A 14,754-nucleotide genomic window follows, 5' to 3' on the forward strand; every position below is an offset into this window, starting at 1 on the left:
CTCCTTTGCAATGAGAGAGGTATCTTGGATCATCCATCACAATAAAGGTGCTATCGCAATTCGGGTTGTTGGTTTGAATAATTAAGGAATGGGACTTAGAGATTATTTCACTACCACAATCTAACAGCAAAAATATGTTTAGACCAATATAACTAAAGATTTATTGCATCCTTTCCCCCCACAATACTGTACTTTTTTTTCTTGGCATAGCATTTAGACTATAAGAAATAAGAACAGGAGTAGGCCATTCAGCCCTTCAAGTCTGCCTGTTCCATTCAACATGATCATGGCTGATCGGACACTCCTTATGTCCACTTTCCTGCTGTTTCCCCATGACCCTTAACTCCCTGGCTGATAATCCATCTGTCTCAGCCTTAAATATACACAAGAACCCTGTCCCCACAGCTCTCTGTGACAAGTTGTTCCAATGACTCTCAACCCTCGGAGAATAAATTCTTCCTCATCTCAGTCTTAAATTGGCCCCCCTTTATTCTGACCTTATGCCCTTTGGTCTGAGACTTTTCATGAGGGGAAACATCCTCTCAGCATTTACCCTGTCAAGCTCCTTAAGAATCCTACATGCTTCAATGAGATCACCTGTCATTCTTCTAAACTCCAACGAGGGATCAACCTGGGGAGAAATAAATACAGCAGGCATAGACTGAAAACTTTTCTTTACTATTCACTTTTATTGTGATATGATCAATACATTCAGGTAGAATCAACTGCATTGAACAATGCCCAAACACCTGAGGCAATGTCAGGATCAATCAACACTCTCACAGAATTAAAACCATTCCATTCTCCACTTGCCCAATACACACTGCTTGTCATGCTCGAATAGACAGGCAAGACAGTCATTCGAAAAGTACAGCTGTAGATTTTAGTGTTACAGTTGCGGGTTAAGCACTGCGGGGGAGAATAAGTTAAAAATGGTATAAACTGTTGGGTTATTGGCATAAACACCCTAAGTGATTAATAGTGGTTAAAACAGTGACAATATCAAAAGGGGAAGATCTCAGAGCATCAACTACGATTTTAATTTCTGGACAGTGATTGTAAAATCTGGTGTGCCAGCACGCGAACAAAAATAAAGTCAGAAACTCAACAAAGGTTGTTTCAAAGTCAGTGCAGACAATTTGATTTTGTAGTTCAGCTTGTTACCCTCACTGGTGAAGCCTCAAAATCACTGTCAGCCAAAGGTCCAAATGGTCGAAGGAAGGAAGTCACATTTGCATCAGAAATCGCAAGGACGGTCTGAACAATGGCAGCAGAGTGCAGATATCAAATAGTTCATTTACAACATTGCAAGTAACGAAAATCACAAGCTTTGGTGCCATCTTAGACAGTGTAAACTGTCCTTCAAATATTGACAGGTATGCGTTAGCTTATGTGAATAGTAAAAAAGATGAAAATGGTTACACATCAAGAGCAGTAGATAACATATACAGCTATATTTGTTGCCTTGTTCCAGTAGTTCAACTAGAAAATGTGTTATTTTTATAACCAAAAGTGGAGACCATCTCCCTACACATAAAACTATACAAGAATTCTTATAGCTATATTTTGGAATAAAACTATCTTGTTGAGAAGGTCTTTAAAAACAACTCTCACACCCACATACTATTGGACATTTGTTGATCACAAACCATCTTTTCACCAAGATGTCTACCATATCTTTTCTGCTTTGCATGGTTTAAAGTAAATTAAATATCGACCACCATGAAAGTGATGTAGAAACTATGTAAGCTTTCCTTAGTCCGTAAATGCCACTTTGGTTTTTATTGGCTATTCCCATGATTTATCATCTCGGTTGTGTTACACACCTCTGGAACTGCTCTTTTGAATTCTTTTATAATTCATTTGCCATTGTCATAGTTGTCTCCGAGCTTTTTGATAGGATCTGGCACCATGCACTTCTCAACACTCTTAACATTATATAGATACATGATGTCATGGCTATTCAGCTTCCACACAACTCATATGCTAAATCTGATCCTCTGTTTTTAACTCACTGGCCTCTCAGACACATGGCTGCTCCTGACCCATTTCATTTAGATCCAGGAGAGCCTTTGATGACAGTTTTGTTAGAGTTCTAGCAAGTTCAACAATCATCTTCTTTTAAAAAGATCCACCTAGTTCTCTGTAGATTCGTGCTGATCTTAATTTGAGTCCCTAGATCTTATCCAATATTAGGATACATTCTAATATGTTTTTTTCTCTCGACAGCTCAACTCTCTATACATCTATTTATCCTCGGCTGGAAAGTGCTCTCTATTTCTGAGAACGATTTTCTATTCCTCCCTCAGACTCCTGGAGATGGCACAAGAAAAACATAGTTTTATGATTGTCCATCCATTTCTGAACTATCACTCCCAATCTAAATTTCTCAGTGTGGATCCTTCCTGTGGACATTTTAATATTACAATGGTCATTGCAAGTGCAAAGCTTTCCCTCTAATTTCCAAATAAGACACCATACATATTCTTTCTCTTGCTCATCTCTTCACAGTTTCTGATTTATTACACACTTTTATTCAAATAATTTATTTTGCAGGAAAGCCTTATATCCTTCAACTTTCTCTTCCTCTTACACTGTACAGTCTTTCTGATGCCACAGTTTCACTTAATTGCTACTAACATTCCAGTTGCCTAATCTCTACATTGTTTGTTAACCTGATCATCAAACAGCCATGTAAAAATTGAGAGGAAACTATTCAATACTGAAATAGTTTACCCAGTATCATTGCCACTTTACAACATGTTGGTTTGATTTAATGAGCCTACCTATTAAAGATGTAAAGTCACCGTAATCCCAGAGGGCTGCTCTCTCGGATGACCTGTGGTGGTTTAACCTGAGGGTCACCATGCCTCAGGGGAGGGGAGAGGGTGAGAAGGAGAGTCCTTCATGGTAACCTCAGCCATTGCAGGAATCGAACCCATGCTGTTGGCATCAGTCTGCATTGTAAACCAGCCTTTGGCCACCGTAGCTAACTGAGCCCTGAGTTTATCTACCAACTGCCCCAAACAAGGACAAAAAGTCAGGATCACAGCAACTGTAACTACTTGTTCATGGATTTTTTTACAATATTCTGTTTTCCTGAAGTGATTGGATGTAAACAGACACTAATTAAGCTGCTCAAAGGAATAGTTTAGTCTCCGTTGTGGCTAAAGTTTGTTGCCCACTTCACTTGCTGTGCAGATTCAGCCATGAACATATTGGAGGGTTGAATGGTTTACTCCTGCTCTTACAATCTATGTTTTTATGTTCAGTTTTAACTTGGCTTCAGAAATTTGGCTGGCAGCAAAATCAACCTGGAAATGATGAGCTGTCATGAAATATGTAGATCTTTGAATGTTGAAAGGTTCAAAGATAATAGTTTAGTTCTCCTGTAGCAGAAATGAAAGTCAAATTATAGAGTCAGAGTCCACCGCACAGATAAGGCCTTTCGGCCCATGTCGGTCATATGACATTTTTTTAATGACTTTAGCTAGTTTTATTTTATTCATTCACGGGATGAGGGTGTCGCTGGCTGGGCAGCATTTATTGTCCATCCCTAATTGCCAAGAGGGCAGTTAAGAATCAAACACATTGCTGTGGATCTCGAGTCACATGTAGCCAGACCAGGTAAGGATGGCAGTTTCCTTCCCTAAAGGACATTGGTGAACCAGATAGGTTTTTTTGACAATCGGCAAGTCAACATTAGACTCTTAATTCCAGATATTTATGGAATTCAAATTCCACCATCTGCCGTGGTGGGATTCGAACCTGGGTCCCCAGAATGTTATCCTGGTCTCTGGATTAACAGTCTGGCGATAATACCACTTGGCCATCACATCTCTGTTGAAGCAACGTGTAAGATTTGCTTTGGACAATACATATGTTTAAGACTTCCCGTACCTCTATATCAAGACGTTATCCGAACCATACCCTCAATTCCTTTAATTCAGCTATTTATTTGCCCCAGATTCCTTTCATTGTTAATATAATGAATTGTGCCCAGATATTAACAGTCACAAAAGATTGTTTATGTTTTGGGAGATTTTGGCATAGTGGTGATGTCACTGAGCCTGTAATCCAGAGGCCCAGATGATTGGTCTTCATGACTCCTGACTCACAGCAATGTGATTAACTCTTATCTGCCCTCTGAAGTGACTCAAGCAATCCACTCAGATAAAGGACAACTAGGGATAGACAACAAATGCTGGCTTTGTCCACATCCTATAAAGCAATTAAAAAAGTCACGTCTAAGGTCCTTATGAATGCAAGTATACAGATTAAAGGCAGTCTCTAATCAGGGTACAAGTGGGTAAAGAAGGCAGTAAATTCTTGATTTTCTCTGTCTCCACCTCAATCTGCCATTTCCCAATGAGTGGACATGCAGGGCCAAAAAGGTATCTGCGTGTTGGCAAGTATATGGAAGCTCAATTTTAATGAGGGAATGACTTGTCACGTTACTCACCACTTACTGAAACTGCACATGGATACTGGGACTGCCTTTAAGTCTGCACCATTTGGTAATTTAAGACTAATAATTTAGTTGTGGGAGCCTTGATGGTATCTTCTTTTTTACCGCAGCAGCAGATGATCAGGAGCTGTGTACAAAGTCTGAACAATCCATTTCCTATTTGTAGATGATCCTTGTCAGATGAATGGCAGGGCTACCTGCAGAGATTGCAAGAACTGCAGATGCTTGAGTCAGAGTCAATACAGTGCGTAGCCAAAAGAACACAGCAGATCAGGCAGCAGAGAAACAGGAAAGTTAACGTTTCAGATCAGGACTTGCAGGAAAGGGCACTCTAACTGCACTGATCACACATCCTGGCTACAAAGTCCAGGACTTCATGGGTCACGTTTAACACCATTAATATCACTGCTGCAAATTCAAAACTTAAATTTCAATTCCCTTTCAAGCAACTCACACACTGCTGTATCCCTTAGATCTGATAACACAATTTCACATGCGACACACACAATAGTTGCACCATTCCGTTCCCAGTCTGGTCTACCATTTTCCCACGATCAGAAATTTGTTGGAGAAAAATGTTTCAGAAAGAAACATCATCACAATCCCAAGATAACTCAAAACACATTAAAGCCAATTAAGGACACAATGGCATATTTGCAATGTTACAGGACCAGTAATCCAAAAGCCCAGAAAAACGTGCCGGGAACAAGGGTTCAAATCTCGCCATAGCAGGTACTGAATTTAAAATTTGGAATTAAAAGTCAGTCTAATTGGTGACCATGTCACATCGTTGACTGCCCTAAAACTCCATCTTGATCACTGCTTTTTTTAAAGAAGGAAATCTGTTGTCCTTACCTGGTCTAGCCTAGAGACAATAGGAGATCCACAGCCATGTGGCTGACACTTAACTGTCCTCTGAAATGTCCTAAAAAACTAATTGGTTTCAATGGAAACTAGAGAACAGCATCAAATTTGGGTCTTGCCGGCAATGCCCTAACCCTATATGAAAATTTTGGGAACATGTAACATTTTAAAACATAGTTATTGCCCTAATATAAGAAATACAATCTCCACACAAGATTGTAACAGCGGTATAGACATTGATATTTATTGAGGATAAACATTGGTCAGGGTATTAGGACAACATTGAACAGTGCCAAGGGATCTTTACAATCACAAGATGGCAAACCGGATCTTGGTTAAATGCCCTCTTCAAAAGATGGCACCTTCAACAGTGCAGTACTCTCCAAATACTGCATCTGTGCCAATTGATATGCTCTGGATAGGTACATGAATACACAGTCATCTGGTCAGGGGTGAGAGTTAACTCGAAGCAGACACCTGTTCAGTGTGTGGCTCCAATATGGAGAGAAAAGGGGCCAGAAGACCTAAGTTCGAATCCCACCTGCTCCAGAGGGTGTTATCATGTCTGAACAGATTGATTAAAAGTACTGAAAAGGAGGATATGAGCAAGTTATCAGGAAACTAAAAGTAATTTAGGCTTGACTTTTTTTTTGGAAGAGACAAGTTCAATTCCGGTAAACCACTCACTAATGGCCAAAGCTATGGTATCAGCGGATACAAATGCTAAATCAGTGCAGGAGTGAGGGGGTAAGTCGAGCCCTTTTGTTAAATTGAAACATTATGGATCAAATATTAATGAGTTTTGTGGCAAACAAGAAAAGATGGAACAGTAAAGAAGGTGGGGTCAACATCAAACAGAAAAGGATTGAATGAAGAAGACGGAGAGAAACCTTGTGCAGACCATAAACACCAGCAACAAGTTGGGCCGAATGATCTTATTCCATGCTATAAGATCCATGCAACAGCCTTCTCCTGTTGCCAAAAATTCTAGTTTTCTGAGGATCTTGATACACTTGGCATTGAAGTTTAATAAAATCAAACAGTATATAGTTAGAATTCAATATAGCTGAACTTCTGTTGTTTTGTTTGGGCCTCCAGGCAAATCAGTTAATGTGGTGCAGCATTTGCTCCAAATTCCAAAAATCATGTGCAATCCAAATTACTGCTGGCAAACTGCAGTTTGGAACAGTAAGTTGGAAGTATTGGTTTCTAACTGAATTTGAATCACCAACCCATCTAAATCACCTTTCCTCAAAGTGTTGTTTCATTCTGCTTTAGCAAAACAATGTGGGAGAAGACAGCCATATCTCCAGATTGGTCATAAACCATGTTTTATTATTCATCACCTTGATCTGGAAGTTTATTTTTAATGTTCGTCACGATATTTAATCTAATGTCAATAGACTATCTCTGAGCCTGTGTTAGATAAGTAAACAAACAGGAATTCCTCCCATCAGAAAGGTCAAGGATGTTTTCATCATAAAATTTACCTGTGATGTAACTTCAGCACAAATGCAAAACTGTATGATTTGAATGTTTGATTAAAATAATTACCACTGAAATAATTACTTGGCAATCAGAGAACTCCAGGCAAAATATGATGGCTCACAATGTTTGAAAATAAACACCTTCTTACCTGAAAGGCATCACAATGATATTTGGGTGTGTGTGTGTGTGTGTGTGTGTGTGTGTGTGTGTGTGTGTGTGTGTGTGTGTGCAGATTGCAAAATTAAGGTTTACAAATTACAAAACCAACATATTCAATTTATTTTTATTTATAGCCTCTCTCACTCCCGTTCAAAATATCCTTGATATGGTTCTATTCCACCCTAGTACTGTATATTAAATAACTTTAAAGATATAATGCCAGATTGCTTCCATCCTAAACCGTATTTCATAATTAATACGTGTCTCAAACCACCTCATGCTTGGCTGTAAAGTTTAATTTAAACATCACAAATGCACCCCTGACAAACATGACCTTGTTCTCTACCACTATCACCATTCTTTTGCCTTTTATATTAAAAACTTTTCATCAAGACAAAACAAATTAAAGTAAAGGTGCTTAAAATGTCATGGGAGATGTTGCTTTTCCAAGGAAACGCCAGCCTCACACAAAGCATGCAAGATATCAACATTTTACCAACTGGACTGCTGAAAGTCTCTGCATTAAGTAAGAGCCAGATTAGAAGACAGGGGTGCAATGCCTGATGAATGTGTCATGACAAACTGTCACACTTGGGTCATAAGATAAAACTATACTGCTGCCTAGAAATGAAATTAAATAGAGTAATTCCGCGAAATGAAACTAAGAGCTAACAGACATATCTTCTGAGTCCAGGATTTGCCACAATGACCTTACTATCCAACACTGTGACATTCAACATGACAATACGTCTCCTCTTAATATTGAGATTATACAAATAGCCATTAAAGATTTTCTGAACTCAAACTAGAAGGTAGCTTGGATACTACTTCGCCCAACGAAACAAAATCAACTTTATTACGGTCTCATTCATCAGTTCTATCTCAGTCTGAGACTGCGTGTACTGCAATTACAGTTGAACCCAAAGATGTTCTAATGCAAACATGAAACATCAACATGCCAGTTCTATTCACTCCTATTGTACACTAATAATTCAAACACAAATTCATCATTTCCAACCATGTTCTTAGCAGGCTTTAACTGCACCAGCTCCTTGAGATGCTTCTAACAGCTGACACCCAAGAAAGTGCTGTTTTTGTCATAATTACTTCCTACAGAAGTTGAGTCCAATCCCCAACTGATTAATTGGCTGATTCTGAATCATACTGACAGTTGACCAAGTGCTGACAAAACACATCACAAGCGAAATGTGGAATTTTATGGGGTCTTTAATCTATGACCAGGTAGATTACAGTGAGCGTTTTGACTTTTTCGCCAACGAGGCACTTCACTCTTTGCGTGCTAAAGTAAACCCTTGACTCTTCAGACCTGGTGATGCAATGATGTTGCACCAAAATGTACCTGGGTGTAACTAGCCACACATATTCATCTGGAGTTTACATGTGCTACATGTGTAATTTGCTGGATTGCAAAAATCCACCACTCAGGATGCAATAAGCAAATATTTACAGTCAATTAATGGAATTAAGGACTTTCTGCTTGTGGAGGCCAATCGCATTTGCAAATTAGTCAATGTCATTTTCATTACTGGCACCTTCTGGACGCCGTAGTTTATCCACTTGCTCATTTATCTGTCCATCCCCACCTCGTCTATCCTCTGTCTGTACATTCAGACAATCTTCCTCATCCACATGACTGACATCATCATCTTCATCCTCATCTTCATTCTCAGGTTTTTTATCTTCTTCACCTTGGACTTCCATCCTCACCTGACATTTAACGTCAACACTGCTGCTGTTAATGACATGGCCACTAAGACTAGCCCCTTCATGGCTATGGTTCTCTGTGGCTGGAGAGGATGAAGCAGATTCAATGCTAACCGGTGAGATGTCACTGCTGCTGTTGTTGTGATTGGCCGTTACCGATGTTGTTATTGTCGATGGCTTGACAGGAATCTGCCAGGCGGGAATCTTCGGAGCTGAGGGTGAAGATGGGAACTGTCGCCTGCAACCAAATTACAAGATCTTGAGTGTTAACAACCAGGAGCTGAGTCTCAGAAAAACCCACTGGGAATAACTGCAGCAACAGTAGTAAATTAGTTAGGCTTTCGTAGACTACAAAATCATAAGATACAGGAGCAGAAATAGGCCTTTTAGCCCATTGAATCTGCGCTGTAACGTTCTATGTAGATGATGCTTTATCAGAGCTAGCTAGCTTGCTCTCTATTATGGATGTTGTCTGACCCACTGCGATCTGCAGCATTTTTTGTTTTCTGAACTTGCATGGTCCCCTTCAAAATCACAAACACCCCCGGACTTGGAAATATGTCACCATTCCATCACTAGCTTTGTGTCAAGTGCTGCAACTTGCTCCACATCATCTTCTTAAGAACAACTAGAAATGAGCAATAGATGTTAACCTAGTCAGCAATGCCCACATCCTATGTGTTTTAAAAAAAACTTATTTTATTAATTCAGTAGGATTTTTTGATTGTGAGCCAGCCTGCATTATGTGTAAAACATTTCTGGAAAAATGATGTGACAATCCTGTGGGGATTTCGCATGGCAACAAACTGGGAGAACGATGGCAAGGTTTTGTGTAAAGGCTGCCTCCAAAAGTCAAAGACGAGGTCATTTCCCAGGAAGGTGTCAGGAGAATAGAGAGATAACCTAAATAACTAAATGCCAGCCTGGGAACAACAACCCTCTAAGAACCATTCACAACAATAAATAAGATGAATTAGGGAATGGGTGGATGAAGGTGGAGGGTAAAGTTTAAAATGAGACTCTGTGAGGGCGTCATTGTGCAACTGTCTGAAAAAATGCTTTTATGAAAATGTATTTTCCAGTTACCACCTTGCACAGTTTTGTTTTTGCCTATTTTCTCAAATGGAATATGCTCTTACTGGAATACGGTTCCGCATGTGTTAGAACTTCAAGTTGTTCTTGATATTCAAGTTCTAAAGGTGTGTGTTAAATGATGATATGACTGTGGGGAGCAGCGCCTGCCTTTGGACTATAGTCAGCAGTGGAAATATTTTCTGATTATTTTCTGATCATGGGAATAGAATAATTAGGTGGTTGCTTTTCAGCAGCACAGACATGTTGGGGCAAAGGGGGTTTTTCTGTGCTGTAGATCTCTATGACTCCTCCAGCTTACGATCTTGAAGCCATTAGCTTTGACTGTCCATCTGTGTAGATGAGGCACTGAACCCGGATCCACGGCTCCCAGTAGGCCATGGTTCTTTCAATTTGACTTTGAGGAAGCTCATCTTAAGGATCGCTACTGAATGGTTTTACAAAACTTTTAGTGAAGGCGCTCCTTTTGCACAGAGACTAAAGAGGTCCTTTCAGACAAATTTCAGTGCCAATCCAGGTTAACTTTACCTGCTTAGGAGAAGCCCTTTCAATGAGGTGATCTCAGCTTTCAATTCATTCACATTCTGAGATTCCAGAAGCCAATTTGTTGAAGAGGCAACCTAAAGAAACCAGAATAACTGGACTTAAGTTTCAAAGGTAAATAAAATATAACAAAATCTATTTTCAGCTCAATAAACTATTGGCTGTGTGGTGTTATGTAACTGGTATCTGGGGTGCCGAGTCTTATTACACAAGTCATATTACATTTTAAATTTTTTTATGCTGTTTATTCATTCGCCTTTCCCCATTCTCAACGTTGAATGTGGGAAGTGCTGATCTCCCTGTGGATCTCTCTTACTAATGCTTATGTTACCCCAACTTGAAAAATACTGTGCTGTCCTTCGCCACTAGGTGGTCATTAGTGACTAGCCAAGCTACTGTCTCAATATTCAGGGCTACTGAATGTTCATTTTCTCCCAGGAGATAAACTGAAACTATTCAAGCAGATTTAATGGTTACACCTGTGACAAAATAGGTCCATATCTTGTGCTCTGGTAGAAGGCCAGCAGAAAGACATCATCTGTAGTTCTCACGCCTAGAAGAGTGCACTGGTGTAAGAAATGCCATGTTTTCATTCTTGCTAAAGGCCCTGGCTTTGTTTAAACAAACAGGCAGCGAGCCTGCCCAGTTGTTGTACCACAAATGCCTCAGGTGGGCACAGCATGATCACAGTATAAACATTAATTGAACATAAAAATTCTGGGGAATTTGGATTTAATGCAAGTGATCTTCTTGGCAGAAATTTAAAGCACACTCAAGAGCCCTGCAAGTATATACATAAAATCCAAAATAACATTGAACTGTAGTGCTAATACAGTGCTGCACTATCAGAAACAATGAACAGTGGGATTTTTATCTCTATTCCTTCTGGCATCTTACCATGCCTTTTCTTCCACATATTTTTATCACTCGTAGATAAATCTGATCAAGTTTTTTTTAACCTGTATGGAGTAGCACCTTGTTATTTTCTACTTCTGAAGGTACTCGAAAAAATATGATGGATATATTATTTATTCTTCAAAGTAAAACGTTAAATCTCAGCACACTAAACAATATGTAACAGTGGAACATGAAGGAATTGGTTCATTACAGACTAAGGCTGTTTATTGTAAGCGGCATTCAGCTACTGAAAAGAAGTATTTGAAAATGTTCCAAATGGTAATACTTCCCTCAAATATAGCTTCTTAACCAGGGCCACGGTTTCATAGACATCAGTACGAGGTTGTTGATTTGTTTGCCAAGCTGGTAGGTTGGTTTGCAGATGTTTCTTCACCGTACTAGGTAACATCATCAGTGCACCTCTGATGAAGTATTGTCAGCCTGTCCTGCTTGTTATTTATATGGGTCCAACCTGGTGTGGTGGTTGGCCTCATTTCTGGTTCTGCTTCGTAGTGTTTGGTATATGAGGTCTATTTCCACATGTTTGTTGATGGAGGTCCCGGTTGAGTACCAGGCCTCTAGGAATTCCTTTGTGCGTCTTTGGTTGGCTTGTCCTAGCATGGTTACATTGTCCCAGTCGAACTAGTGGCCTTCTTGTCCAAGTGTATGGAAATGAGTGATAGTTGGTCATTTCTTTTGGAAGCTAGTTGGTGCTCATGTACCCGGAGAGCTAGTTTTCTCCCAGTCTGTCCAGTGTAGTATTTCTGGCAGTCCTTACACGGGATTTTATATATAGCATTGGTCCTGTTAGTTGTGAGTATGGGACCCTTTATTCTTATTGTTAGTGGTCATAATGTAGCTGTGGGTTTGTGTGCTACCATGATTCCTCATGGTCAGAGTAGTCAGATGGTCCTCTCTGATACGTTCTTGATGTATGGTAAAGTGACTAGTGTATCTGGGCATGCTGTGCCTTCCTGTTGTTGTCTGTTGGGTAAATACTGCAGACTACGCTTTTTGGGTAGCCGTTGTTTTTGAAAGTGGTTTTTTAAATAACAAGCAGGTCAGATCAACAACGTTTCATCAGGTGGTGTACTGATGATGTTGCCTAGTATGGTGACTAAATGTCTACAAACCAACCCACCAGCTTGGCAAACAAACCAACAACCTCATCCACAACCCGAGCTACAAGTCTTCTCAAAATCTTTAGTCACCAGTATTTCACCCAAGTGGTGGTGCTCACGTTCACGTTTGGGTGAATGCGAACAGGTTATTATCACAAGCCGCATCACATTAAAGCCTGATCCCATCTGCTCTCTATCATTTACACAAATAATTTATGTCAAAGTCAAAGAACAACAACTTGGAAATATGAAACCTACCAGGTTTGAAAAATTATTCATGAAGAACACCACACATGTTTTATGGCAAAGTTCTTGGGGTATAATGCCGCTTTGCTATCAGACCAAATATTTAACTGCAAGCAACTTTATGCTAAGTTTACATATTAAATGGGTTACAGCTGAATAGTCTAAATTAATTCAGCCAATCCTGAGGACAGAGCAGTATGATAGACATGGATAATGACTATCTGAGTTGTTTTGCTGCTACTGGACCAATGATCATTGGAAGGCACTTGATAGAAGTTGCAAACTCTTGCTATCAATCGTGTTATCCTGAAGCTGAAAATAACTTGTTTCTGGCTGATAACAGTTTTCGAATAATGGGGAAAGGTTTGTCATGAGTCAACTTCTGCAACCAATGTCAACAATGGCCACAGAAGAAAAAGAAAAACCGACTTGCATTTATGCTGCACTTGTATAAATCTTAGAATGCCTCAAAGCACTTTCTAGCCAACAAAGTACTTTTTGAAACAGTCACTATTCTAATATGGGAAACATGGCAGGCAATTTGCACAAAGTAAACTCCCACAAACAAGATTGTTTGACAGTCTTATTTTGTCTTAGAGTGGTTTAAGTGAAATGACACACAACTTGCTTTTTCTTTAACCTCTTGTTCTAAGAATTTTTGCAGAATTTACAAAAAAAATTACCAAAAAAACCACAATGTTAAGAAAAGATACTCATATTAATCCCAACACTACTTCTGCATATTATTTTAGTTTGTAAAAAACCAAAGGGGGGAATCAGCACTTTTTTCAGTTTAAAAAAGGAATTAGGTCATAACGAGCAAACTTCAAATCAATTAGAACTAAACTGTAAAGAAAAAATATATAAAATAAAATATGGCAGGTACTGAAAATCTGAAAATAAAATAAAATGCTAGAAATACTCAAGATGTCAGGCATTCCCTGGGGAGATAAAGACAGGGTTAACCTTACAGGTTCATGACCTTCTCTGGCATGCTCAAGAGATGTTGCTCTGACCGACTGAGGGCTGCCCTACGCTTTCGGTCTTAAAAGAGAGTGCTTTTTCAGTTAATAAGAATACCAAATACATCAGAATTTCTCATCAGTAGTTTCATGGAATCTTCAGTCCAAAGTCATAATTCTCATTATATCAGCAGTTAAGGAAATGGATCTTTTTTATGACTGAACCAATATTGAAGTTTGGAAACTGCAACTTAGGCTCAATGTCTTCGGGACAATTGGTTACTTAAGGCCAAGTCTATGAGACAGGTTTTGCTGTTAACAGGATTATTTGGGGGATAATACTAGTCCAGGATACAACTGTACGAACTGTGGCACTGCGTTATTGCATGTACTGCATTATTGCATGTAAACAGTCAACTTTGCAAGTCTCGAAAAAGGTAGAGACTTGTCATCAGTATGCCTAGGATATCTAAGCTACAGAATGAAATACTACACAAAATCTACGTTCGACAAATGTTGGAACAAAAACAAAGTTGCTGGAAAAGCTCAGCAGGTCTGGCAGCATCTGTGAAGGATAAAACAGAGTTAGCGTTTCGTGTTCAGTGACCCTTCCTCAGTTCAGTTTTTTCCTTCACAGATGCTGCAAGACCTGCTGAGCTTTTCCAGCAAATTTGTTTTTGTTCCTGATTTACAGACTCAGACGGTTTTTATTTAGACGTACAATGGTTTTTCACATTGAACAAAATAGGTTAGGAGAGTTTGTATTTTTCAGTCACCTCAAACTGATTCATGGAATCACCGAATACCTACAGTGTTGAAGCAGGCCATTCGGTTCATCAAGTCCATACCAACCCTCTGAACAGCATTACATCCAGACACACACCCCCATTTTATCTCTGTAACCCTGCATTTCCCATGGCCAATTCATCCATGTTTGGACTGTGGTAGGAAACCGGAGCACCCGGAAGAAACCCACACAGACACAGGGAGAATGTGCAAACTCCACACAGAGGCTGGAATTGTACTGGGTCACTGTCATCGTGAGACAGCGGTGCTAACCACTGAGTCACTGTGTCTGCCCCATTATAAGTGTGTTATGATACAGGTGGAACTTGAACCAGAAGCTTCTGGCCTAATAGTAGGGACACGGACAGTGTTCGACAAGATCCTTCCACCATTTGGCCGAACA

The 14,754-nt window shown here is 39.6% G+C and overlaps 1 protein-coding gene across 1 annotated transcript in view; it reads right to left on the reverse strand.

Annotated features, from left to right (window-relative positions):
• Positions 1-697: 697 nt before the first annotated feature.
• pex14 (peroxisomal biogenesis factor 14) overlaps positions 698-14,754 on the reverse strand; it is a 245,068-nt gene continuing 231,011 nt past the window's right edge. Inside the window, exons 8-9 of the mRNA XM_048561444.2 lie at positions 10,325-10,416; positions 698-8,942 (exon numbers count right to left, since the gene is read on the reverse strand). Of these exons, the coding sequence (XP_048417401.1) occupies positions 8,504-8,942; positions 10,325-10,416 (531 nt within the window). The 3' untranslated portion in view covers positions 698-8,503. The remainder of the gene's footprint in view (positions 8,943-10,324; positions 10,417-14,754) is intronic.

The sequence above is a fragment of the Stegostoma tigrinum genome, chromosome 28, assembly GCF_030684315.1.
Source record: "Stegostoma tigrinum isolate sSteTig4 chromosome 28, sSteTig4.hap1, whole genome shotgun sequence".
In the NCBI taxonomy this organism is placed as follows: domain Eukaryota; kingdom Metazoa; phylum Chordata; class Chondrichthyes; order Orectolobiformes; family Stegostomatidae; genus Stegostoma; species Stegostoma tigrinum.